We start from the raw sequence: 27,909 nt of genomic DNA, 5'->3' as shown, positions 1-27,909 counted from the left end.
CAGAGATACCACTGCCAAGTGCGCAAGACACCGCAGCCCAGAGGACATGCACCGCAACTTCACTTCAATGGTAAAGATGAAAATTAAGTTTTGACGACCAAACTCAGTGATCTATACATCAAGTTTCTCAAGAAATAACCGACTATGACTGCTCACCACCATGTATTTTATTTATCTCAGCTAGATATTTACAGATATTTGCTAACACAGAAAGGCGATGGCTGGGCAGAGGGAAAGCTGAGGCCGTGCTGCCCTCACAGCAAAGACGCTCCAGCAACTTGAGCTTCGCGTACTTTCCCCAAACGCTTCCTTTGTCAAAGGCTTTAGGTCATTTAATGTATTTCCACGTGAAAACGACCCTGTGACATTTACATACAGCAGTGGGACTGGGACGGGAGCTCAGTATCTGTACTTGGTGGAATAGTCCTTGGGAGACACAACCAGCCCACGACCTTTCCGGGCGCCTCGGTACACGGTCTCGATGATGTCAATCATCTCCTGCTTGTCCTCCATGGCCCAGTTGATCTTGTTGTTGTTGCCAGTGCCCAGGTCAATCATGATGTGCTTGTTCCTGCCAAGAGCAAAGGTGTCAACGCTCTCAAAAATCCTTCTAAAAAAGAACTCCATGAAAAACACCTTATGTTCCCCACTGTTACAATCCTTTTAAAACAGCACTGAAGACAAGGACACACACAATCAACCGGACACACCATGACTGGGGAGAAGACCGGAAACAGCCTTATTAAACAAAACACCACAATACAATGCCCACAGCTTTCTGTATGTTCGGTACTTCCTTAGGACCAATATCCTACAGAGCAATTGAAGGGTCAAAGGGCACAGTTTTAGTCACTTGGAAAGCCAAGTTGTTTTCCAGAGGGTTGTACTAATTTACCTGAAAAAAGCAGTGTCTGAGTTTTCACAGTGCTCTTGTGAGCACTTAGTGTAAATTTTTTTATGAGGAAGATTAGCTCTGAGATAACTGCTACCATTCCTCCTCTTTTTGTTGAGGAAGACTGGCCCTGAGCCAACATCCGTGCCCATCTTCCTCTACTTTATACGTGGGATGCCTGCCACAGCATGGCTTGCCAAGTGGTGCCATGTCCACACCTGGGATCCGAACTGGTGAACCCCAGGCCGCTGAAGCAGAACATGCGCACTTAACCGCTGTGCCACCTGGCCGGCCCTACTAAGTGTGAAATGAATATGATATTCTGCATTTCTATGATTAGGGAAGTAGATGGTTCTTTATAAATTCATCTTTCAAGAGGCTACTTTTTTAAATGAATTTATATGTGCACTTTATAAAATAAAAATATTAACCCTCTTGTACCTGCTGCACTTATTTTTCCTGTTTTGTTGCACATCGATTTTTATTAGTGTTTAACTTTTCACTTCTACAAGAGTGTACATTTGACTTCAATCCACTATTCCACAGAAAGCCCTTCATCCCAAAATCTCCAGTTTGGCCTCCTTTCAACCAGAGTGAGCTTCCAAAAGGCAAATTTCATGTTACTCTTCTGCTGCAAACATTCTCTTCAAGGATAACATTCCAAGTCCTCACACTGGCCCAGGAATCCGGGGATCTGGAGGCTGCCTCGCTCTCTCCCTCACCTTCTACCCCTCCCCCGCCCCACCTCTAGTCAGTCATTCACCTTCTTGCGGGTCCTGAAACATGATATGCTGTTGTGCATCTATGTCCTCGTCCACGTGTCTGCCCCTGGTGGAATGCACATGGCTCGTTCTGAACTTACCCCGGCCATCCTTTAAGCACTCCTGCCACCCTATTTGATTCAGTATTTCTGCCTCTACATACCTGTCCTCTTGCATGTCCCCTTCCCCTTTGCTAATTTACTGCGATAGCAGGAACCCTGTCTTCCTGGACTTAATGTCCCAGCACTAGACCACAAAACCTGGCAGGACTCAACAGATATACTTGGTGAATAAATTAACTAAGGCACTGATAGAAAAGACCTCGATTGCTTGAACAGCTGTGGACTTTACAAACACGGCTGGTGAGGGCTTGGAAGGAAGTGGGGAGTGCAGGAAGGGATCTCTGCCACACAGCGCCAGAACATCATGACAACATGCCCTGAGTGGAAGCAGAGGCGGTAACTGACGAACTTGGATGTGCAGCTGAAGAAACACCAGGCAGAGTCCTGATGGTGCTGCCTGGTTTCTTGCTGCCACTCACAGTGAAACAAAGAGAGACAAACTGGTGTAAGAACTGTCACAAAAAAAGAATTCTCAGCCTCTCCAGGTGGCAAAAGATGCTGAAATCAGAAATGGCTGCTGGAGGCCTGCCACAGAGAAAAGGAAGGGCCATGGGACCTTCTGCTGAAACTGAGGACAGATCTAACGGTTAGGAGACTCAGTCATAAGAGAGGAAAGATGTGCCTCACAGATCCTCCCCAGGAAGCTGCGGTCAGGCACAGGGCATCCCCAGCGCCCAGGAGAGAAGCACTGCCAGCTTGGGCTGAGAGGGCAGAGAACGCAGTAAAAGGAGCTGATGGGAGCCCAAGTGCTTCTGGCAGGAAGTAGGATGAAATACGACCTAGGTGCAGGTATTGTAGAGGCTGAGCAAAATGGTGGGGTGAGCTGACCCAGGACTCTCTCCCCTCCAAAATACAACCAAAGAAATGGAAAAACTGAATTCTCAACCAGTGACCCCTAATGCCGAGACTGTCAGAGACCTACAGGTAAGAAGACAGAAAACGGAGAGGCTGGAGCCGCCCTCAGAGGAGCTGGAGCGGGGTAGGAGAGAACTTGCTCCCTCCCCGAGAGACTGGGATCGCTGCGCGGGTGCGGGAAGGAGCGGGGGAGGGGCCGCGCGACTGGGGGATCATCCAGGACTCCCGCCACTGGTGCAGTGGAAACCCGCTGACGGGGGAAAGCTTCCGTGCGCGGGGACCCCATAAACCCAGGGCCCCGGGAGACCAGAGAACAGAACTGATCCAAATCCAGATCGGTGTGCCAGAGAAACCACCTCTCCCCTCGGGCAAACCGCGCTGGGCGCCGCCATCTTGCCCGAAGGCGGAGAGCTCAGAACGCCCGGCTCTCGACCCCCATCTAGTGGCGACAGGCTGTAACTGCAACCGAATTCTACCACCATGTGAAAAAACCGCTCCTCTACCATCCAGCAATTTATAAAAGCCCCAGACCAGAAGGAAAACAATAAAAACACAGAATTAAGTCCTGAGGACTTGGAAATAGGTAAACTAAGTGAAAATGAGTTCAGAGCAGCTGTAATAAAAAAAACCTCAATGAGGTAGAGAGAAAGAGAAACAAGCCAACGAGTTCTGGAGTTACTTCACAAAAGAGATTGAAATTATAAAGAAGAATCAAACAGAATTACTAGAGATGAAAAACACAATGGATCAGATAAAACAGAATACGGATTCCCTGAATGCCTGTGTAGACACCACAGAGGAGCAAATTAGCATAATCAAAGACAGACAGGCTGAACGGCTCCAGACAGAGGAAGAAAGAGAACTAAGAATTAAAAAGAATGAGAAAAATATCAGAGAGATAGCAGATTTAAGGAGGAGAAAGAATTTAATGATCACAGGAATTCCCAAGAATGTGGAAAAGGAAAATGGAGCAGAAAGTGTGCTTAATGAAATTACAGAAGAGAACTTCCCAAATCTACGGATTGAGGGAGAAATGTGTGTGGAGGAAGCTTTCAGATCTCCTAGATTTGTCAATGTACAAAGACCTACGGCAAGGCATACAGTAGTAAAAATGGCAAAAATGAAAGACAAAGAAAGAATACTCAGGGCAGCAAGACAAAAGAAAATAACCTACAAAGGAACTCCTACCAGACTTTCAGCGGATTTCTCTACAGAAACCTTACAAGCTAGGAGAGAATGGAGTGAGATATTCAAAACGTTAAAAGATAAAAATCTTCAGCCAAGAATACTCTATCCAGCAAGAATATCCTTCAGATATGAGGTAGAAATTAAATCTTTTCCAGACAAACAAAAGTTAAGGGAATTTGTAACCAAAAGTCCTCCACTATAAGAAATCCTCAAGGAGGCTCTCATACCTGAAAAAAGAAAAAAGGGAGAAAGAGGTCACAAACCACAGACTAGGGAGACAGATAGATAGAACCAGAATAGGACAGCAAATGTTCAACTATAGCATTAGGATAAAGGTAAGTAAACTACCAAAGCAAAGACAATCTTATCACTCTAACTACAAACTCATAACACGAGTTGGAATAAGAAATGAAAATAATAATTTAGGAGGGGAAGAGCAAAGGGACTAAATCAGTCTAAGCCAAGTAAGTAAGAGACGACCAGAGAATAGACTATATTATACACGAGATTCTAAATACAAACTTCAGGGTAGCCACTAAACTAAAAAACAGAACAGAGCCACAAAACATAAATAAGGAAAAAATCTAAGAAACCCAGCATAAGAAATTGCAGTAGTCAATGGGTAGGCTAAAACACACAGGACGAGAAACAAAGGTAATGCAGGAAAACCACATAACGAGTGACAGATTGACAGCATTAAGTCCACATGCATCAATAATCACCCTCAATGTAAACGGATTGAACTCTCCAATAAAAAGACACAGAGTGGAAAAATGGATTAAAGAACAAGATCTAACAATTTGTTGCCTCCAGGAAACAGACCTCAGGCCCAAGGACAAACACAGGCTCTGAGTGAAGGGGTGGAGGACAATACTTCAAGCTGATAGCAAGCAAAAGAAAGCAGGTGTTGCAATTGTTATATCAGACAAAACAGATTTCAAAATAAGTCAGGTAAAGAACGACACAGAGGGACAATATATAATTATCAAAGGGACACTTCATCAAGAAGAAATAACGCTTATAAATATCTATGCACCCAACACAGGAGCACCAAAGTTCATAAAGCAACTATTAACAGACCTAAAGGAAGATGTTAAAAACAACACAATAATAGTAGGGGACCTCAACACCCCACTCACATCAATGGACAGATCATGTAGACAGAAAATTAACGAGGAAATAATGGAGCTAAATGAAAAACTAAAACAATTGGACTTAACAGACATATATAGATCACTTCATCCTAAAAGAGCAGAATACGCATTCTTCTCAAGTGCACATGGAACATTCTCAAGGATAGACCATATGTTGGGAAACAAGGCAAGCCTCTACAAATTTTAAAAAATTGAAATAATAACAAGCATCTTCTCCAATCATAATGCTATAAGGCTAGAAATTAATTACAAGAAAAAAGCTGAGAAAGGCACAAAGATGTGGAGACTAAACAATACGCTACTGAACAAGCAATGGATCATTGAAGAAATTAAAGAAGAAATCAAAAAATACCTGGAAACAAATGAAAATGATAACATGCCATACCAACTCATATGGGATGCAGCAAAAGCTGTATTAAGAGGAAAATTCATCACAATACAGGCACATCTTAACAAACAAGAAAAATCCCAAATCAGCAATTTTAAACTACACCTAACTGAATTAGAGAAAGAAGAACAAACAAAGCCCAAAGTCAGCAGAAGGAGAGAAATAATAAAAAGCAGAGCAGAAATAAATGCTATTGAAACAAAAAAGGCAGTAGAAAGGATCAATGAAACGAAGAACTGGTTCTTTGAGAAGATAAATAAAATTGACAAACCCCTAGCCAGACTTACAAAGAAAAAAAGGGAGAAAGATCAAATAAACAAAATCAGAAATGAAAGAGGAGAAATAACAACAGACTCTGCAGAAATACAACGGATTATAAGAGAATACTACAAAAAACTATATGCCAGCAAAATGGATAACCTAGAGGAAATGGGTAAATTCTTGGACTCCTACAATCTCCCAAAGCTCACTCAAGAAGAAGCAGACAATTTGAACAGACCAATCACAAGGAAAGAGATTGAAACAGCAATCAAACACATCCCAAAGAACAAAACCCCAGGACCAGATGGCTTTCCTGGGGAATTCTACCAAACTTTCAGAGAGGATTTAATACCTATCTTTTTCAAGCTATTCCAAAAAATTAGGGAGGATGGAACACTTCCTAACACATTCTATGAGACCAACAACACGCTGATACCAAAGCCTGACAAGGACACCACGAAAAAAGAGAACTACAGGCCAATATCGCTGATGAACATAGATGCAAAAATTCTAAACAAAATTTTGGCAACTCAAATTCAGCAATTCATCAAAAGGATCATACATCATGATCAGGTGGGGTTCATACCAGGGACACAGGGATGGTTCAACATCTGCAAGTCAATCGATGTGTTACACCACATCAACAAACTGAGGAATAAAAACCACATGATCATCTCAATAGATGCAGAGAAAGCATTTGACAAGATCCAACAGCCATTTATGATAAAAACTCTGAACAAAATGGGCATAGAAGGGAACTACCTCCACATAATAAAGGCCATATATGACAAACCCACAGCCAACATCATTCTCAATGGGCAAAAACTGAGCGCCATCCCCCTGAAAACAGGAACAAGACAAGGATGCCCTCTATCACCACTCTTATTTAACATAGTACTGGAGGTCCTGGCCAGAGCAATCAGGCAAGAAAAAGGAATAAAAGGAATCCAAATAGGGAGGGAAGAAGTGAAACTCTTGCTGTTTGCAGATGACATGATCTTATATAGAAAACCCCAAAGAATCCATTGGAAAACTCTTAGAAATAATCAACAACTACAGCAAAGTTGCAGGGCATAAAATCAATTTGCATAAATCAGTAGTATTTCTATATTCTAATAACAAGCTAATAGAAAAAGAACTCAAGAACACAATACCATTCACAATCGCAACAAAAAGAATAAAATACCTTGGGGTAAATTTAACTAAGGAAGTGAAGGACCTATATAATGAAAATTACAAGGCCTTTCTGAGAGAATTGGATGATGACATAAGGAGATGGAAAGACATTCCATGTACATGGATTGGAAGAATAAACATAGTTAAAATGTCCATTCTACCTAAAGCAATCTACAGATTCAACGCTATCCCAATCAGAATCCCAATGACATTCTTTACAGAATTAGAACAAAGAATCCTAAAATTCATATGGGGCATCAAAAGACCCCGAATTGCTAAAGCAATCCTGAGAAAAAAGAACAAAACGGGAGGCATCACAATCCCTGACTTCAAAACATACTACAAAGCTACAGTAATCAAAACAGCATGGTACTGGTACAAAAACAGGTGCACGTATCAATGGAACAGAATTGAAAGCCCAGAAATAAAACCACACATCTATGGACAGCTTATCTTTGACAAAGGAGCTGAGGGCATACAATGGAGGAAAGAAAGTCTTTTCAACAAATGGTGCTGGGAAAACTGGAAAGCCACATGTAAAATAATGAAAATTGACCATTCTTTTTCACCATTCACCAAAATAAACTCAAAATGGATCAAAGACCTAAAGGTGAGACCTGAAACCATAAGACTTCTAGAAGAAAACGTAGGCAGTACACTCTTTGACATCAGTATTAAAAGGATCTTTTCGGATACCATGTGTTCTCAGAGAAGAGAAACAATAGAAAGAATAAACAAATGGGACTTCATCAGACTAAAGAGCTTCTTCAAGGCAAATGAAAACAGGAGTGAAACAAAAAAACAACCCACTAACTGGGAAAAAATATTTGCAAGTCATATATTGACATATATATCTGACAAAGGCTTAATATCCATAATACATAAAGAACTCTCACAACTTAACAACAAAAATCAAACAACCCGATCAAAAAATGGACTGGAGACATGAACAGACATTTCTCCAAAGAAGATATACGGATGGCCAATAGGCACATGAAAAGATGTTCATCATCGCTGATCATCAGGGAAATGCAAATCAAAACTACACTAAGATATCACCTTACACCCATTAGAATGGCAAAAATATCTAAAACTAATAGTAGTAAATGTTGGAGAGGTTGTGGAGAAAAAGGAACCCTCATACACTGCTGGTGGGAATGCAAACTGGTGCAGCCACTATGGAAAACAGTATGGAGAGTCCTCAAAAAATTAAAAATAGAACTACCATACGACCCAGCTATTCCACTACTGGATATCTATCCAAAGAGCTTGAAGTCAGCAATTCCAAAAGTCCTATGCACCCCACTGTTCATTGCAGCATTATTTACAATAGCCAAGACATGGAAGCAACCTAAGTGCCCATCGACAGATGAATGGATAAAGAAGATGTGGTATATATATATACAATGGAATACTACTCAGCTGTAAAACAGAACAAAATCATTCCATTTGCAATAACATGGATGGAACTTGAGGGAATTATGTTAAGTGAAATAAGCCAGTTAGAGAAGGATAATCTCTGTATGACTCCACTCATATGAGGAATTTAAAAATGTGGACAAAGAGAACAGATTAGTGGCTACCAGGGGAAAGGTGGGATGGGGGGTGGGCACAAAGGGTGAAGCGGTACACCTACAACACGACTGACAAACATTAATGTACAACTGAAATTTCACAAGATTGTAAACTATCATTAACTCAATTTAAAAAAAAAACACAAAAAAACGACCTAGGTGCAAACACCTTTCATGAACAAGGCAGGAACACAAGGGTGGAGCCCTCCTAGAGGTGGAGCATCAGGCCAGGAGGGTGAACCTACCTGCATCAGAGCCCCCATCCCCCTCACAGACCAGGGACCTGTTTCGGATGCCTGTCCCACACTGCATGCTGGGAGAGGTGGGGCTGCAGGTAAGGAGTGGTGTCCAGGAGCTGTGCTTAATGGCTTGTCCTAAGAGGCCTCACTCAAGCAAGTTTGCATATGGGAGGGATGGGAATCTTTGGGAGCCAGAAGGCAGACCATGGGAGGCAAAATCCTAAAATAACCCCATGATTTCCTGCCCTAATCTGTGGGACTGGGCTATGATGAGACATCATGCCTACAACCGGTTACATTATACTGCAGAAGAAACTTTGCAGATGTCCCTAATGTCACCGCCCCACTGCTTTTAAGATAAGGAGACAATCCCAGATTATTTGGGTGAGTCTCATCCAACGACAGGAGCCCTCTAGAAGCAGCACAGGAAGTTGGAGAGATCGTGTGCAAAGGACTCAACTCGCTGTTTCGGGCTTTGAAGATGGAAGGGCCTCTGGGAGCAGAAAGGGCCCAGCAGACAGCCAGCACAGAAATAGCCCTCAGACCCACAGCCACAAGGAACAGGATTCAGCCAACAATCCTTGAGTATGCCAAGTGGGTTCTTCCCTGACCAGCTGCCCAGACAGGAGCCAGCTGGCGACTCTGGCCTCCTGGGACCCTGAGAGAGCCCACTGGCCTTGCCTGGACTCTGACCCACAGGACCTCCAGCTCATAAATGGCGCTGTTTTCAGCCACTGAGTTTGTGCTACCTTGTTACCCAGAATATAAAGCTGGGACACACCCTACACAACCCACCCAGACCTTCCTCACCAACCGAGGAGCTCAGCTTCTGGAGTACGGCCTAACGCTGACACTGCTCTTTACCAACTTCTGTGGTAATGACAAACAGTAAGAAATTTTGACAAGTAAAAATAAGGTCAAATGGTGATTTCTTTCCAAATTAAGTCTCCACAACAGGATTTTTTTTTTACTCATGATGTCACTTAACTTTACTACATAAATACCATCAAACATGTTTGCTGTCTGCACCAGACACTTGTGTCCCTAACCAGCAGCCATTCCCACATTTTCCTCTGATGCAAAGCCTAAAAGTCATGGATACAAATTACTCTGAGGCAATTAGGGAAATTCTATTCCTCATGTCAATAATTGATTGACTAGGGTCCACAACAGAATTCTTTAGCTGATAAAATAATCTTGTATCTATAAGAAAGGTCATTAAGTACAGGTTTTCCTCTTGGGTATCACAGAAGGACACTAAATAAAGTCACTGATGTATTAAAATGGGAGTTATTTTAAAAGACATTTTTATCAACAGATTTATTTAAAAGTACCTTCAATGTCAATAAGAATGTCTTCCACTTAATTACACTTCACCCAGGTTTCTGGACAAAGTTGTTTCAAAGGGTAATTTGTTACTGAGTAAATGCTAGAACTGGAAGTGTTACTTAGAAAATTATTTAAAAGCCCACTTTGATTGCCTGGAGGCACAAACTGTGCTGTGATAGGGCTGCAGAACCCACTCCCTCCTAAACAGAAGAATCTGAAGACAGCTCGATCACATCAAACTCCAGACCAACAACATTCAATTCCAGTAACAACTTGAAGACAAGAGAACGTACCTGAAGAAAAACATGACAGTGCACGGATCGTATAGCTCATACATTTTGTTGAAGTCAGGAACTTCTGTAATATCCACAAGATAAATAACTGCAAAATTTTTAACCTAAAAGTAAAGGAGATTAAAAAAAAAGCCACCTAAAATAACAAACCAATTTTTTATTTGTAAAAACACATTAAAAAACAAAAACAAGAATATGTGTGTAACACAACAGTTTTCAGACTAACTCTCCAATATTTTTCCCAGTAGAGCTAACACACAGGAAAACAATTCAACACTATCAAGATCCTGAATTTGCCATTTACACCTCACTTGACCATTTTTCAGAAGAGCAAGTTATGAGAACCCTGCAGAAAATGTCTACAGAGATATTCATGCTGATCCACTAATAATCTATATCAACTTTCCCAAATTTGTACTTTTTCCAAATTCTTAATTACATGCATTAAACAATGGCTGTAAAACATGTCTTTAGAAATCAGCCACACATTTGTTTCCCCCACTGATTTAGGTCTGAACACTTGCAAATACTAACAGACTAGTACCCCAAACAATATTGTATACAATGAATTTTCTTTAATTGTTTTAATTACAAGTTTATCAGAGAAGATTTAGAAAACTATAAATAAAATCACCTCCAATTCCAACACCCAGAGTTAACTGCTGAGAATATATTTTTAGTACATTCTTTCTGATTTTTTTGGTGTATATATATATATATATACATATGTGTGTATATATATAAATCTGTTTATACTGTTATGTATATATATATATGTTGTGTGTGTGTGTGTATATATATATATATAAATCTGTTTATACTGTTATGTGCCGCATAACAACGTTTCAGTCAATGACGGACTGCATACACGATGGTGGTCCCATAAGATCAGTACTGGAGCCTGGGTGGGCTGCAGCCTCACCACCTGGGCTTGTGTAAGTGCACTCAATGATGTTCGAACAACGACAAAGTCACTTCTCAGAATGTATCCATGCCATTAAGCGATGCCTGACTCTACTGTGTTAACAAAATGTGGTCATATAGTGATCATACAACAATATTTTGTATCCTGCTTTAATTATGAACATTCTCTTCAATTATATGCTTCCCCAAAACACAGTTTTTATGGCAACATAATAGCTCATCAAATGGTTATGCCATGATTTCACGACTCTTCTCTTATTTTCTGATTTTTCATGATTAATTCAGATTTTTCATTAATATCAATTCTTCACCTGCGAACACTCTCACCCTTAATCTGTGTACATACTTCATTATTTCCTAAGGATAAATTCCTAAAACAGAATCTTGGAACAAAGGTCACGTCATTTTACAGGCTCCTTACAAATACTGTCTCCACGCCTTCTAGAAAGCTTATACCAATTTATATGTTATGAGTTGAATTGTGTCCCCCTCCAGAAAAAGACACATTGAAGTCCTAACCCCCAGGACTCAGGATGGGGCCCTATTCGGAAATAGAGTCCTTGCAGATGTAGTTTGTTAAGGGCAGATGACATCACACTGGAGTTGGGTGGGAATCCAATCTGAACAGTGTCCTGCAGGAAATGGCCCCGTGAGGGCCAACAGAGCAGGAGAAGCCACATGAGTGGAGGACTGGAGCGACACATCTTTAGGCCACAGAGCGAGCCCCACAGATTGCCGGCAGCAGCAGAGGCTGGAGGCAGCAAGGAAGTTCTCCCTGCAGGCCTCAGAGGGGCGCGGCCCACGATGCCTCGCCCTCGGACACAGCTCCAGACTGTGCGAGAACGCATTCCTGTCTTTTAATCCCCCTAGTCTGTGGTGCTTTGTTACCACAGCCCCAGAAAACTCATCCAAGATGAACATTTCTTCATATAAACTCAGTCTGAAAACCCGACTGTAATTTACAGATGACATAACATGGTACTGGGATTTGCTTTAAATACTACAGCATCAAAAATGCTTGAGGGGTGAGATGGCACAAGACTGACAGAAACTGGTAACTATCGAAACTGAGCGACAGGTAGAGAGGAGTTCACCATACTCTCCTGTCTACTGTTGAGAATATTAAAGAATACTTAATACGGAGATTTAAACCACCACCACCACAAAAAGGAAGGAAGGAAAGAAGTGTGCATTTAAGGTGGACTTCTCTTGCCCCACAGCTTTGGACAGGAGGAAACCTTAATCAAAGCCTCGCGCTCGGCTGTGTGTGAGGGCTCTGAGACCACCCCACGCCCCACTGTCTCCAGGCCATTTTTAAAAAGTCTTAATGCAGCGTCTGTGCATGTCCATGTCATGGGAACTCCTCCTGGTCTGATCTCGTGCCTGTGAACACACTTCTGAAACTCTGGTTTCCTGCGGTGCCCACTGTGAAAACGTGTTGGTCAGGTCAACAGAACCAGCTTTACTTTCATGGTAAACTCATACCACTGCATTCTGGTTTTGTCTAAAAGCAAAACAAAAACTGCACCACAGACGTTAAGACCATATGTGGTCACAGCCAGCAGGAAAGCAGGTCATACTTTGACTCATTTTTGTCCCTTCAATTCCTTGCTCAGTGGCAAATGTACAAAATAAATACCAATAATGATTATTATATTAAATAACTTATGGAATCACCATGAGAATATTCAGTTTTTCTAAAAGTCAAATGGACAGAGCTGTTAAGTTTGAACTATAGAAAAAAGTAGAATCAAGTTTTTATCATCTTTTTTCGTGTATGCGAAAAATAACCACTGAAGTTTAACAATCCCGAGACAACTGAATAAATGAAACCTGCTTGAAGATACAGACATCTATCTCCTTGTGCCTTCTGGTGTGTCTCCTTGTGCTGTGTCTGGCCCACAGCAGCTAACTTCTCATCTGAAGCTAATAGAGCAAAGGGCCAGGTCAGACTCGCTGACTGCAGGACGTGAACATGCTCCTCTTTCATGGACTGTCTCATGAACATTTGAGAATCCATCTATGCAAGGCACTTCTCACCCATTCCTCCTAATTCTTGCAACACCCCTAACAGAGACACTATTAATATTCTGCGTGTGATGCAAGGAAGGCTCAGAATGTGAAGTGACTCCAAGCCACAAGGGGATGCAAACAGCCAAGCTGAAGATCATCAACTCTGGCTCCTAAGCCCAATCTCTGGATGAGGTTTCCTACTGAAGTCAAGAAGGAACCAGCCCACCCAGAGCAGACAGGAGGCTGAGGGACGGTGGGGAGTTCATCAGGCTAAGAGCTGCAGCCTGATGTGTAAGACACAGACACAGGAGAGAACATGCCCAGTGCAGAGAGAGCACGTGGAACGGGGCCCAGAGCGGGGAGAAAGGGAGCCTGCAATGCAGGCAGGGACCCTGTGGGCTCAAGGAGCCTGGGTCAGTTATTTACCCGTAAGTAAGGAGGGCTGAAGAGCTATGGTACATACCGACTTGAGCAAACTAAGCAGCATCTAGAGACAAGTTCCTACAGGTGTGACCAGCAAGGCACTGGGCCAGACACCACTGCCATCCACACCCAACAGGGACCAAGCCAAGGCTCGGATGGCTGGGAGGCCCACTGTAGAGCCGAGGGCAGGAAAGGGATAGCCACAGAGGCACCCCGGGAAAGGCATCCTCAGAAAAGGAGATGAGGGATCCCTCCAGGGAGGGAGCTGGGTCGAGCACCAGAGAGGTCAAGTCCGGTGAGGCCTGAGAGGTGTCTGTGACTCTGGCCACTGGAAGGTCATCAGCAACAGCGCGAGACAGCACAGGGCTGAAGCCACATGGAGCTCTGACCAACAGAAGGCACTGACTACAGACACCTCTTGCAAGCAGCTTGGCTACGGAGAGAGGGAAGCAGCTGCGCAGCTCAGGTGTTGAGGCAGGAGAGGAAACGACGTCTCTCCCAGCCACCCCACTTCCCCCTTTTCCTGGTGAAAGAGGACGAGGCGTCTTCGGAAAGGAGAAAAGTCAGGTGAAGGAACTCGAGCTGAGCACCACATGTTCAAACAGCCTCTGCGGAAAGTACTTCATGGTCACTGCAGCCACTCAGACGATGGGGCCCTGGGTAAAAGCAGCCACCTGCCCCTCTGCACAACTGTCGCCTGGAAAAAGTCACCCTGCCGGTTTTTGGGTTCTGCCCTCATATAAATTTCACAAAGAAGAGACACTTTGTTTCATTACGTATAAAAGACATTATAATTTCAAATGATAGATATTAACATTATAGCACAACCCAAAACACACACACACACCTGCCTCCTGAACCATAAACTCCAGTCCAATGAAAGCCCAAGATGCCTTTCAGACTCAAGAGGATTATTCAGCTGAGTGGTGCTGGCTCCTAGAACCTCCAATCTCCCAGGCTAAAGCAGAAGTTGACATGAGAAACCACATCCTCCTAAAAGGAACTAAAATACATCTCACCTACTTCATACAAGGATATTCAACTATGCCAACTCAATCATGTCATCTGATTTTCACACTATAAATGCTGGTTTTTATAGTGAGACTTTAAAAGAAGGGCCTATTTCTCTTTACCTTCAGTGCTAAGTAAGAAACTGCAGCTTGTTCAGAAGTAAAATAACTAAGCGGCAGCACAGACTTCCGCCCTCCGCCTCTACGTAGAACTGCACCACGGCTCTGCAGACAGACGAAGCTGCACAAGGCCTGGAAGCACATCTGTGTCTTCACTGAGGTGTCAGGTGTCCTCAGAGCAGAGAGCACCAAACACACAGATACTAGTAAATATTCATTGAGCGAATGAACGTTAACAATACACTTAAATTTCAAAACTCGAGAGACATATTCTTGTCACTAAACGTGGTTTTGGACAGTACGGGCTGAATCTCATAATCCTGGGTTCTAATCCGTCTCCTTCAGAGGCAGTGACAGGAGGGTCTCAACTGCTGCAGCTGTAACTCTGGCAGGAAGGGGGCGCCCACTGCCTCCAACATCATTCACCCGTCTGCGCGGTGTGCCAGTGGGGCCCAATACAGCACGGCTCAGCCTTCCTCTACTCTGAGCCCTCCCGCCTTCTCCTCTGGAAAAGCTCCTGTCGGTCAGTTTCTCCTAACATGGGCTGCATGGATTCTGTCGTGATGCCTTCCACGTGGTCTCAAGTTTTACTCCTGAACATTTCACATCCATTAATGAATCTGCAGTTAACTAAAATCTCTATTTTTCATATAAAACCGAAATAAGCTAGCTGTCTACTCTCTTCCCTCCATTTTAAAAACCTTCATTTTGAAGATATAAAAATGGAACGGAAAAACCACTGCTTTTATCCAGCCCTGCATTTTTTAAACAAGTTATATAATTCAAACAATGTACCTCAGTCAAATAAGTCAACAGAACACGAGCATTTAAAGTGAAAAGTAAACGTCTCCCCTCACCAGATGTATGTGCTCGCTCGTGAGGAGAGCACAGACATTCTCTCTCCCCCACCAACATCACAACAAATGTGTCCCCATGTTATTAAATAATGCTCCGACACAACAATTTTCAACGGCCAAACGATACTCTATTAGGTGGAATAGGACATTCCCAGTTTAAAACCCCAGTTTCTCCACTTCTAAGGTTGGACAAATTACGTGGTGGCCTCAGGGAGCTGTCACAAGGACCACAGAAGGGCAGCTCCCGCCTGGCACTGTGCCTGACCCAAGTCCTCGAGAACCAGAGGGGAGGACAGTCACCACCAGGCTCTCCTATCACTGGACACTGTGGTTGTTTCCAATTTTGCTGTAAATCACAAGAAAGGTCTCATGCAGTGTAAAACACTGCCTATCAAAGAGGCATGAGGTACGACCACACTTAAGGCTTTCCACACAATGCCAAGCTGCTTCCCAAAAGACGCTGTCAGCTTTACTGCTCCCCAAACACTGCATGGACTTCCACCACACCCCAACAATTCCATACCTTTTTATCTCCAATATATCTAAAAACAACAGTGCACTGTTCTGTTTTGTTTTTTAAAGACCGGCACCTGAGCTAACAACTGTTGCCAATCTTTTTTTTTTTCCTGCTTTTTTTCCTCCCCAAATCCCCCCAGTACACGGTTGTATATTTTAGTTGTGGGTCCTTCTAGCTGTGGCATGTGGGACGCCACCTCAGCGTGGCCTGATGAGTGGTGCCATGTCTGCGCCCAGGATCCGAACCGGCGAAACTCTGGGCCGCCACAGCAGAGCGCACGAATTTAACCACTTGGCCACAGGGCCAGCCCCGACAGTGTGCTGTTTTAACATGCGTTTCTTAGAAGTGTACTTAACCACTGGAATTTCCTCTTTTTTCAAGTTCTTCTTCCATTTACCCACAGGAGTCTTATCTTTCTAAATGGCACTTTAAACTTATTTGCATAAGTCTACTATTTCTAAAATAATATTTTGCCTGTGTTTGCAGTAATCAACTGGTTGTTGATTACTATTGTTTTAAACGAAGAACCATGTGTACAAACTTCATTTCTCTTATCAAGTTGTTTTTATTACACATATCTTTTTGTTCACCTACCACAGTAAACACCCACCCAACCCTGCTGCCTCATGTTTTATAGGCACACTTTCTTTTTCTTCAGTAAGCTGGTGATTCAGCTGCTGAGCAGTCCTCCTGCACGCCACTAAATCCATCTCCAAGTTAAAGTACCTCCTGCAAATCACTGAGACTGAAGGCCGGGATGCCCACTGCCATTCTACCCTTTTGTGTAGAGCTCCTCCACCAGCTAAGAATCCACCTAAAATTCCAGAAAAAAATGTTCTGGACCGTCAGTTGGCACAATGTAGTTTTGAAGTGTCAATTTTCACATTTTTGGGTAATTCATTTCAAAGCCACCAAAAAACTGCCTGATAACTGTATTTTCTAAAACTACTATTTTCCCTGATCAGCTCTACTCAAAATAACTCTTGCAAATTCTGTGATGAGAGAGAGAAGGATAATAATAGTGGCTAATGACTACTGCACATACCACTTGCTGTTCAGTATGTGGACAAGAAATGTTCCAGAAGCGTTTTATATTAACAATCCTCACAACCACTCCATGAGTCAGGCACTGTTACCTCTGTCTACAGGTGAGTAAAACGAGGCACAGAGACAAGTTATTGAAGATCACAGGCCATGAGTGGCAGACTCTAGCTCGGTCTGTATCCCTAACCTGTGCTCATACTGCCACTCACAGCTTGCAGCTAGCTACAAGGCTGTTATATCCAGAGACACAAATTCACGGTGAATGCAAAAAAATACACGTGTCTGTTGGTTCCTATGAGATTCCTCATTTGACCAAGCATCAAGTTCCACTGGCTCAACTTACTTTACATGATACTTAAACATAATCCCCTAAAATCATTTCTAAAAAGTTCCATAAATATATTTGCCTTATACACAATTTTATTAGAACATACAATCGTGAGGCAATATCACTGAGTTTTTCATATTTTAAACTCTATTTGTACAGGCTTACACAATTAAATGTCCCATTTATTCTTACCTATCATGGGATTTAGATAAGAGCAGCTGTGACAAACTGTGTTCCTACAAAATGGGAAGATGGCTCAAGCTACTTGAAATAGTCTCTCTTTGAAGCTGTGCATAAAATCAGCTGCTAAACAGGAAACTTTGTTCTTACCACTCTACCAAACTCCAGACATCTGTAAAATCTTTAAACATATCTCTGTGTTTTCAATACAGCTCAAAACTAAGCCAGCATGAGGTGGGGATGGCACTGTCCAAGCATCAAGTCAACACACCACATTCCAGGAGCAATAGTATAACCAAGTCCAGCCTCAACAGTGGAAATTTTACTCACTTTAAAACAGCGGGAATATCCAAACAGGGCTCGTAACAAGATGAGGAAGATCCCCCATTATCTGCCATTTCTGCAGAGGGAGATTTTTAAATAGAGAGTTAAATTGCTCTTTATACTAAAACCTTAAATTTTAAAAATTCCTGTTGAGCTTCCCCAGAATTATAAATTCATATTTTCCCCTTATACTAAGAAGAAAATAAAATATCAATAGTCTTAAAATGCATTTCAAGTTTGCATTTTGATAACTATAATACAGCATTAAAACTTTATTAAGAGAGAAATCCAAATTTTTGGACAAAGAAAAAAGAGTAACTTAAAAAATACTCAAAGTGAGCCCAATTAAACTGTTCTTATCAACAGGTTCAATACCAAAGAGCACTGAAGACTGGTCTATACATAAAAGGATCAGAAAAGGACTCTGTTTTTGTAAAAGTTCCTAAAAACTTACGGTAATACACAAACTCTGTCTCCTAGCTAAGAGCATCGTGCTGAGTTTTGCTCAGACATGAAGAGCCAAATGACCCTCACATCTCTAGCATCCTAGCCGTGCGCTGAGGCCAGCAGGATCTGGACATGACTTGGTGTTTACGCCGCCACCTGCAAGGCAGAATCCAGAACACACACCCAAGTTATTTCAAAGTCAACACAGCAACAATTTGCTTCTCGGAAAAGTGCTCTTAGTCGCTTCTCCACTGAATTCAGTGGCACCTGCCCTTGACCACCACACCTAAGCAATGCACACACGAGTCCCTGACACCAGCTCACCCATGACCTCCGACCCCACTGGGAGGACCCCACTGTGAGAGAACTGCTGCTCCCTGGAGCTCCCCAGGCACCTGTGCAAGCTCCTCAAGGTGAGGTGTCCAAAAGGAAGAGGAAGGGAAGTGGCTCTGACCTCGACCTCTGTGCAGGGGCCTCCAAAAGTCACGTGAGAATCCCCAGGGGTGCTTCTTAAAAACACCATTTCTGGACCTCAGCCCAAATGTAGAGAATCAGAATCTGAGATGCCCTTGAGAAGCATTCCAAGTGACACTTACGGCAAATGACATATAAGGACAGTCCCTAATGCTTGCAATGCCACCACCCCTGTCTCACTCCGCCTCTCCTACCAAACAAGAGACAGTAAAAATTAGCCATGCTTGCCCTCTCCTAAATACAAAATACATCCTTACATCCGTTACTGTTTACTCCAAGGAGTTAACCCAGCCTGTATCAGCATCTCCTATTCCTGTAAAGGAAACATGGCTTCAATGTTTCCATTAGTTTTACTCTTCATTAAAATGAATAACCGCTCAAATTATCAATGGAATATTCATAAGTTACATATTTTACTAACACTCTAATATATTTGCCTTTTGCCCTATTGCTACAACTGCAAAACCTCAAATCGAAGTCACCATGAGGAAGTTAATTACAGAAAAGAATTAAGCCCCCAGTCATATAAGAGTGCCCTGCAGCTGCACTTTCACTGGGAGCAAACAAATGTCACAGACAACCCAGTGTGCTAATATCAAAAACTAGGATAAACCAGCTCTCACCAGCTCTAACTAGCTCTAACCAAGTACAACTCTGTGTCCTTCTGATGCTTCCTACACCTGAATCACTCTAAGCTACAAACCAAGTGACTTAGAAAGAGCACGGTGGGGTAAAGGAAAAAAACACCAAAATAAAAAGGACAGAATATACTTTGCCATCAACATAAACGTTGTTTTATAAATAAAACAAATGAACGTAGTACCAAAAAAAGGACAATTCTTTTAAACTAACGTTAGAAAGTAAGGCATCGACAAAGAAATTAAACACGCCCAAACGACCCGGCTGACAACGGAGAGTAGCGGGGCTGCGTTACCTTCTCGGCGATGCTGTAGAGAACCTCGTCCATCTTCATACAGGTGGGGTCCCAGTCGTGTCCGAACCGAATGACGACCACTCGGTCCTCCTCCGAGAGGATGGCCTGATCCACCTGCCAGCCGTTGTGCAAGTGCGGGAGCATGTACGACATCCTGAGCGCGACGGCACCTGCGAGGGAGGACTTGCACGTCGCAGCCCTGGCGCCGTCACGGACACCTCGCCGGGGGCTCGCCCGCCACAGGGGCGGCCCCACGCCCCACGCCCGCCCGCGGGCCCAGCTCGGCGCCACCCCACAGGAACCCACGGCCGGCCCGCAGCCCCGCCCTCTCAGCCGCGGCCCACGGGCCCGCACCCCGGCCCTCTGACCCCCCCCCCCCCCCCCCAGCTCCCCGCCCGCACGCACGCACCTCACCAGCACACCGGTCTCCGGAACGGCGGTCCTGCCGGCGTGGGTGTGCGTGTGTGCGCATGCGTGCGCGCCGACGTTACGTGCGCGCGCGCGCATCCGCAGTCGGAACGTGCACTCTGCCCGCCCCGCCACGGGCAGCTGGTCTCCGGGTGGGCTGCGGGGCACCGTGGGAGGGTGACACAGCGGTCGGGAGGGCCGGGCTCTACCGGGCCTGCTGTCTCGTCAGTCAGGGCGGCAGAGAGACCGAGCTGCCCGCGGCGCCACCGTGACCCCGGGATGTGGACAGAGAGGATCACCGTGACCCCAGGCGGGGGCTTGACCCGAGGACCACTGTGACCCCGGGGGACTGGACCCGAGAAGACACCGTGACCACGAGGGGTTGGGGGCGGTGGACCGAGGACCACGTGTTGGGGGGGGGGGCTGGACCGAGAGGAAGGGCTTGTCCCGTGCACTCCCAGAGTCCCTAAAATTAATCACTTTGGCAGTCATGCTTTCCAGATATAAACACAGTTGCTTTCCTTGTCAAAAGCAGTTTTTAACAGAAGAGTACTCCAAGCTAAGGCATTAGACTCAAATGCCCCCAAATAATTTGCTGAAACTAGTATTTTTAAACATTTTCATCGTGGTCCCATTTAACCATAGAGTTCAGTGGTACTAAGTGCATTCTCATCATTGTGCAACCATCACTGCTACCCTCTCCAGATACCTCTTTTTGTTAAAAAGCTTTGTTGAGATATCATTTACATGCTATAAGATTCACCCATTTAAGGTAGTTTTTCACAGAGTTGTGGAATCAACACTACACTCTAACTTTAGAAAATTTTCATCACCCCCAAAAATCCTGTACACATTAGCAGTTATTCCCATTTCCCTCTCACCCCTTCAGCCTCTGGCAACGCCTAATCTATTTTCTGTCCCTGTAGATTTGCCTATTCTAGACGTTTCATATAAATGGAAACATAATATGTAGTCTTTTACAGCTGATTTTTATTTAACGTAATGTTCTCAAGGTTCATGCATATTGTAGCAGGCATCAGTATTTAGTTCCTCTTTATTGCTGATTAATAGTCCGCTGTATGGATATACTGCATTTTATTTATCCACCAGTTGACATTTGGACTGTTTCCACTTTTTGGCTATTAGGAATAATGCTGCTATGAACACTTGTGTACAAGTTTCTGTATGGATTTAAGTTTTCATTTCTCTTGGTATATATGAGTGGAATGGCTGGATCATATGGTAACTGTGTTTAACATTTTGAGGAATTGCCAAACTGCTTTCAAAAGTGTCTGGACCATTTTATATTCCCAATAGCAATATATGAGGGGTTTGATTTCTCTACATCTTTGCCTATATTTGTTATTTGTGTATCTTTTATTATGGCATCCGGGTAGGTGTGAAGTGATGTCTTATTGAGCTTTTGACTTGCATTTCCCTAATGGTTAGTGATATACAGCATCTTTTTCATGTACTTATTGGGCATTTGGAGAAATACCTGTTCATATCCTTTTCCCATTTAAAAAAGCGGATTAGTTATCTTTTTATTATTGGGTTATAAGAGTTCTTTATATATTCTAAATAGAAATTCCTCATCGGATACATGATTTGAAAATATTTCCTCCCATTCTGTGGATTGACTTTTCACTTTTTATTGGTAGCATTTGCAGCACAAAAAGTCTTAAATTTGATCAAGTCCAATTTATCTATTTTCCCTTTTGTTGCTTATGCTTTTGGTGTCATATCTAAGAAACTATTGCCTAACTCAAGGTCATGAATACTTACTCCTGTTTGAATAGTTTTATAATTTTAACTCTTACATTTAGGTCTGTGATCATTTTGAGTTAATTTTTTTTTTTTTAAAGATTGGCACCTGAGCTAACAACTGTTGCCAATCTTTTTTTTTTTTTTTCTGCTTTATCTCCCCAAACCCCTCCCTGCCGTACATAGTTGTATATCTTAGTTGCAGGTCCTAGTTGTGGTATGTGGGATGCCGCCTCAGCATGGCCTGATGAGTGGTGCCATGTCCATGCCCAGGATCCGAACTGGCAAAATCCTGGGCCGCTGAAGCGGAGCGCACAAACTTAACCACTCGGCCATGGGGCTGGCCCCAGAGTTAATTTTTGTATATGGTGTTAGGTAGGTGTCTAAGTTCATTCTTTTGCATGTGGATATCCAGTGGTCCCAGCATCATTTGTTGGAAAGGTGATTCCTTCCCCATCAAATTGCCTTGGCACTCTTGTAGAAAGTCAGTTGACTTTAAACTCTGTATTCCTGTAGTCTCAATTCTAGCCCACTGGTCTGCATGTCCAGCCTTATGTCAGTACCACACTATCTCGATTAGTGTACCTTTGTGGTAAGTCTTAAAATCAGGAAGCGTGAGTCTTCTTTGTTCCTTTTCAAAATTGGTTTGGCTATTCTGGGTCCCTTGCATTTCCACATGAACTTTAGGGTTAGCTTGTCAATTTCTGCAAAAAGGCAGCTGGGATTTTTATAGGGATTGTGTTGAACTGTAGACCGACTTAGAGGCACTGCCATCTTAACAATATGAAGTCTTCCAGTCCATGGATATGGGATGTCTCTCCATTTATTTCGATTTTCTTTACTTTCTAGGACTTTAACATTTCCCAGTGTTCACATCTTGCCTTTTTTTTGCTGAGGAAGATTTGCCCTAACATCTGTCGCCAATCTGCCTCTTTTTTTTGCACGTGGGACACCTCCACAGGCTGGTTGGTGAGTGGAGTAGGTCCACACCTGGGATCCGAACCCAGGAACCCAGGCTGCTGAAGCCCAGCACACGGAACTTTAACCAGTCAGCCATGGGGCTGGGCCCTTGCAGGGTTTTTTTGTTAAATTTATTCCTAAGTATTTTATTCCTTCTGATGCTATTTAAATGGGATTATTTTAAATATATTCAGATTATTCATAACTAGTGTATAGAAATACAATTGATTTTTGTATACTGATTTTGCATTCGTCAAACTTGCTGAACTCTTTACTACTTGGAATAGTAATAATTAGGGGGCCGGCCCTGTGGTCAAGTGGTTGGGTTTGTGTGCTCTGCTTCAGTGGCCACCGGTTTGGAACCTGGCTGTGGACCTGCACCCTACTCATCAGGCCATGCTGTGGCAGCATCCCACATAGAGAACTAGAATGACCTACAACTGGGATATACAACTATGTACTGGGACTTTGGGGAGAAAAAAAAGAGCAAGTCTGGCAACAGATGTTAGCTCAGGGCCAATCCTCCTCACCAAGAAAAGAAAAAGAAAAAAAAATAGTAATAATTAGTGGATTTAGTGGATTCCTTAGGATTTTCTATATACAAGATCATGTCATGTGGAAATAGAGACAGTTTTACTTCTTACTTTCCAATCTGGATGTTTTTTGTTTTTTGTTGCCTGACTGCTCTGACTAAAAAAACATCCAGTACCGTAATGCTCCTTTATCCTCAGGGGATATGTTCCAAGACCCCCAGTAGGTGCCTGAAACCACGGACAGTATCGAACCCTATACATACTGTGGTCTTTCCTGTACATACATACTTAAAATAAAGTTTAATTTATAAACTAGGCACAGTAAGAGATTAACAACTAATAAAACAATTATAACAAGACATTGTAATAAAGTTACTGTAGAGCTTAGCAACCTCAGCATATGATTTTTTATCTTTCATTAAGTCAAGAACTTTCACCTTTTCACTTAAAGGAAGCACTTCATGGCTTCATTTTGGCATATCGGAATTTCCAGCACCACTGCTCTTGCACTTTGGGGCCATCATTAAGAAAAATAAGGGTGACTTCAATATAAGCACTGCAATATTCCACAGGTGATCTGATAACCGGAGGGCTACTAAGTGACTCATGAGTAGTGTAGACAGCATGGATCCGATAGACAAAGGGATGATTCACATCCCAGACAGGATGGAACAGGATGGTGCAAGATTTTATCATGCTACTCAGAATGGCGTGCAATTTAAAACTTATAAGTTGTTTATTTCTGGAATTTTCCATGTAACATTTTTTGACTGTGCTTGACCACAGGTAATTACAACTGCAGAAGGCAAAACCGTGGATAAAGGGGAAGTACTGTACAATGTTGAATGGAAGTAGCAAGAGCAGACATCTTGTCTTCTTCCTGATCTTAGGGGAAAGCACTCAGACTTTGACTGTTAAGTATAATGTTTGCTGTGAGCTTTTCACAAATGCCCTCTATGAGGTTGAGGAAATTTTCTTCTGTTCCTAGTTTATCATGAAACGGTGTTGGGTTTTGTCAAATGCTTTTTCTACTTCTATGGAGATGATCATGTGGGTTTTTTTTCTATTCCCTTAATATGGTGTGCTACATTGGTTTTTGTATGATAAACCAACCTTGCATTCCTAGGATAAACGCTACCTGGTGTTGGAAATTTTTTAAATATGCTGGATTTGGTGTGCTAGTATTTTATTGAAGATTATATATTATTCATAGGAGATATTGTTCTGCAGTTTTCTTGTGGTATCTTTGTCTGATTTGGGTAATAATGGCCTCATAAAATGAACTGAAAAGCTGCCAAAATAGCCAAAGAAAACTGATTATTTGGCCAAGCTCCTCATCCCTCCTTCCATTCCCTCAAAAAGTATCTGATCATCCAGAAAAAGGATGGACTAATTCATCTCTGGGTGAATCAAACTGCTTGAATTACATTTTTTCTTTAGAAACGGAATTCTTCATTTAAAAATATGACTAAACATCAGCATTAAATAACACAGTCTAGAAGTCTCAAGTAAGAGCAAGCCAGATGTTTGGTGGGAGGTGTCCCTGTGTGGCCTGACTGGGAGAAGACACACATGTCCACACAGAGTGCCCATTCCTTCAGAGCAATGTGCTTGAGTTAAGTGAAGGAAGAAAGCAACTTGTCTAAACTAACTGTTACTAATGAAAAACAGAGAGCCTTATAACTCTTCCTGAGGAATCTGCATTTTTAACAGAAGAAATGTTTTAAGTCAAATGTAAGACAATGTTAAAGTGAGACTTTCCTTTCTTCAACTTCAGCAGAGACTCCAAGTTGAAAATAAATTATTTAAAATGCCTACATGTTCCAAAGAAAGAAGACAGACCAGCTTTCTCCAGATTTTGCAGAGAAAAGAATAGTTTACGCTCTCTGTCTACCACTCTTGAGGATATCAAAAGGAGGTGAGAAAATACTTTGGGGAAAAATTGTGATATCCTTTCTTTGGAGGAAGTTGTAGAGTGATACATACTCCCATTCTCATTCTCATTCTCTTCCCTTTGGGGAAGAAAGGGGGTGCTTCCATACCACCTCAAGCCAAGCAAAGGAGTTCCAAAAGAACCCCTCACTTTGGGTGGGGTATGGTCAGGAGGGAAAGACCCTGTCACCCACAACTGTATGTTGCTTAGCTGTAGAAATCCCTATGTCCAGACCTGCTAAAGGGACCAGAGTTGAGTTCTTGGGAGAAACCCTCAAATGTACAGAGTATGTTCATTCTGGAAGTGGCCAATGCTCAACCTTACTTACACTAAGAGAAATGCAAATATCCAACTGTAGAAAATGGATAAGCTGAGGCGCACTTATTAACACTATATAGCTGTTGAGACGAATGCCTATGCCTCCATGTATAAACAGGGATGAGCCTCACATTCTGGAAAGCTTAGAAAAACGCAGGTCATCAAAGACTATACAAGGTCTAACTCCATTGACATAACATTCAAAAATATGCCAAACCAAACAATATTTAGGCAAATTTTCTTCTATGTATCTCATAAAATTCAAGATAGGGCTTACCTTTGGAGCAGCAGGCAGTGGCACAGGGAACTTCAAAAGTAATGGTAATGTTATATTTCTTAAGCGTGGTGGTGTATAACAGGAGCTCATTTTATTGCTATTTTTGTAACTTACATGTTACAAATATTCTTTCGTGTGCAATTAATAAAAAACTTAAAGCCAGTTTTATCAAATTCTTATTTTTTCAATATATTGACTTCCAACTGAACACAGCAGGGAATCTGGTGATCTGTCGATTCTTCTTGCTGGACTGAATTCAGTAGAGCCCTCTGGGGAGGTAGCTGGACAGTAATAAAACTTCCAATCATCTTTTGTGACTACTGGGGATACTCTCTGTTAGCAAAGCAACACTTGCTCAAGAGGTTTTCTATGATCTTGAGATAGAAGTGGTAAAGCTCTATGTCCTCTTCCAGACACTTTCCAGACAGTTGTTTTGGGACGCTCTCCTCCCGTTGTTTGCATTTCTTTCATTCTTCACTCAACAGATACATACCGAGCACGTGTATGTGCCGGACGGATATCAAGTGCTGGAGATGGGGCAATAAACGAGACCAAGTCCCTGCCCCACGGCGTATGGTCTAGCACAAGGCCTGACATTCCTCAGAAAATCGCGCACGACGTGGACTCTTGACGAAGCCCTAGGGACTGCGGGGGAGTTCAGGGGACACACACAGTCCGAGGAACTCAGGAAAGGCTTCCCTGAGGCGTGATACCTGCGTGGGGCCCCGCAGGATGAATGAGAACGGGGGAGGGCTGGGGGCACCTGGCGGAAAGGCGCAGCTGCAAGGACGGGAGCGCACGGGGTCTGCAGGGCAGGCCAGGTAAGGGCTCCGAGGCTACGCTCCGGATTGTGGGCTCTGCAGGACGAGCAGGGCTGCTGCCAGGGGCGGGAAGCGCGGGCCGGCAGGGCGGGCGGTGTAGTGCTGTCGCCCAGGCTGCCACGTGCGGGGGACGGACCGCGGAAGCAGTGGAGCAGCGCCAGGAGGCCGCGGCGCGGGCGAGGAGGGACCCCGGGGAACACTGCGCTCAAGAGGGACTTCACGTGGCCGGCGACCTGTCCTTCCTAGTACCCCTGGGCCTATTAGAAACAGTCATTCCCAAGATAAGTGTTCATGTTTAACTTAGAAGGAAGTACAGGCAGCAACAGGACAGCTGACAAGCGCCTGCGCTCGTGACTCTGACCGACAACTATGGAGACGAGACGGCGAGCGACCCGCGGAGGCTCAGCAAGGCCGGGCAGCGCCGAGCCCGCCGGCCGCTCTCCGAGGAGGAAGGCGGCCCCGAGGGGCTGGGGGCCGGCTCCGCCCCAGGCCCCGCCCACCACCGCCACGGGGGGGCGGGGCCAAGCCACACCCACGACGGTCTCCAGGCCCCGCCCACCGCCGCCCCGGACCCCCCAAGCCACCCCCCCGACGGTCCCCCAGCCCCGCCCACCGCCGCCCCGGGCCCTCCAAGCCACACCCCCGACGGTCTCCACAGCTCCGCCCACCGCCGCCCCGGGCCCTCCAAGCCACACCCTCGACGGTCTCCACGGCCCCGCCCACCGCCGCCCCGGGCCCTCCAAGCCACACCCTCGACGGTCTCCACAGCTCCGCCCACCGCCGCCCCGGACCCTCCAAGCCACACCCTCGACGGTCTCCACGGCCCCGCCTACCGCCGCCCCGGTACAGACCCGCAATCTTCCCCGCCGCACAGGCCTCACACACCGACGACCCCACTGCGGCCCAGGGGCTTCCTGAATGTTCCGAAGTGGGGTGCACCTCTGACTGCCTCACCGCCCTGTGTCGCCGCCACCACCGCAACCAACCTCTTCCAGGCCGCCACACGCAAGCGCACTCCCGCCGCGACTTCCGCTGTCTGCGTCGGCCACCAAGGCGCTAACGTGGGGG

At 44.1% G+C, this 27,909-nt stretch overlaps 1 protein-coding gene across 2 annotated transcripts; it reads right to left on the bottom strand.

The window, feature by feature from the left end:
* Positions 1–149: 149 nt before the first annotated feature.
* TXNL4A (thioredoxin like 4A) lies at positions 150–27,845 on the bottom strand. Of its 2 annotated transcripts, none has more exons than XM_046671929.1 (4): positions 27,828–27,845; positions 19,828–19,997; positions 10,233–10,336; positions 150–571 (listed from the first exon to the last, which is right to left on the bottom strand). In XM_046671929.1, the coding sequence occupies exons 2-4, from the start codon at positions 19,978–19,980 to the stop codon at positions 400–402; spliced, it is 429 nt and encodes a 142-aa protein (XP_046527885.1). In that variant the 5' UTR covers positions 19,981–19,997; positions 27,828–27,845; the 3' UTR covers positions 150–399. The 2 variants fall into 2 exon arrangements, with proteins under 2 accessions (XP_046527885.1, XP_046527884.1); XM_046671928.1 differs by lacking the exon at positions 27,828–27,845 and adding an exon at positions 20,237–20,362.
* Positions 27,846–27,909: the final 64 nt, after the last annotated feature.

The sequence above is a fragment of the Equus quagga genome, chromosome 9, assembly GCF_021613505.1.
Source record: "Equus quagga isolate Etosha38 chromosome 9, UCLA_HA_Equagga_1.0, whole genome shotgun sequence".
In the NCBI taxonomy this organism is placed as follows: Eukaryota; Metazoa; Chordata; class Mammalia; order Perissodactyla; family Equidae; genus Equus; species Equus quagga.
The sequence above is the reverse complement of the archived record's forward strand: the minus strand, read 5'-3'. Positions and strand labels throughout refer to the sequence as shown.

Coding starts and splice junctions, on each gene's coding strand:
- TXNL4A (XM_046671929.1), bottom strand. CDS start 19,980: ATGTCGTACATGCTCCCGCACTTGCACAACGGCTGGCAGGTGGATCAG. Junction 10,337..19,827: donor TCTACAGCATCGCCGAGAAG/GTAACGCAGCCC, acceptor CTTTACTTTTAG/GTTAAAAATTTTGCAGTTAT. Junction 572..10,232: donor ACTGTCATGTTTTTCTTCAG/GTACGTTCTCTT, acceptor TGCTCTTGGCAG/GAACAAGCACATCATGATTG.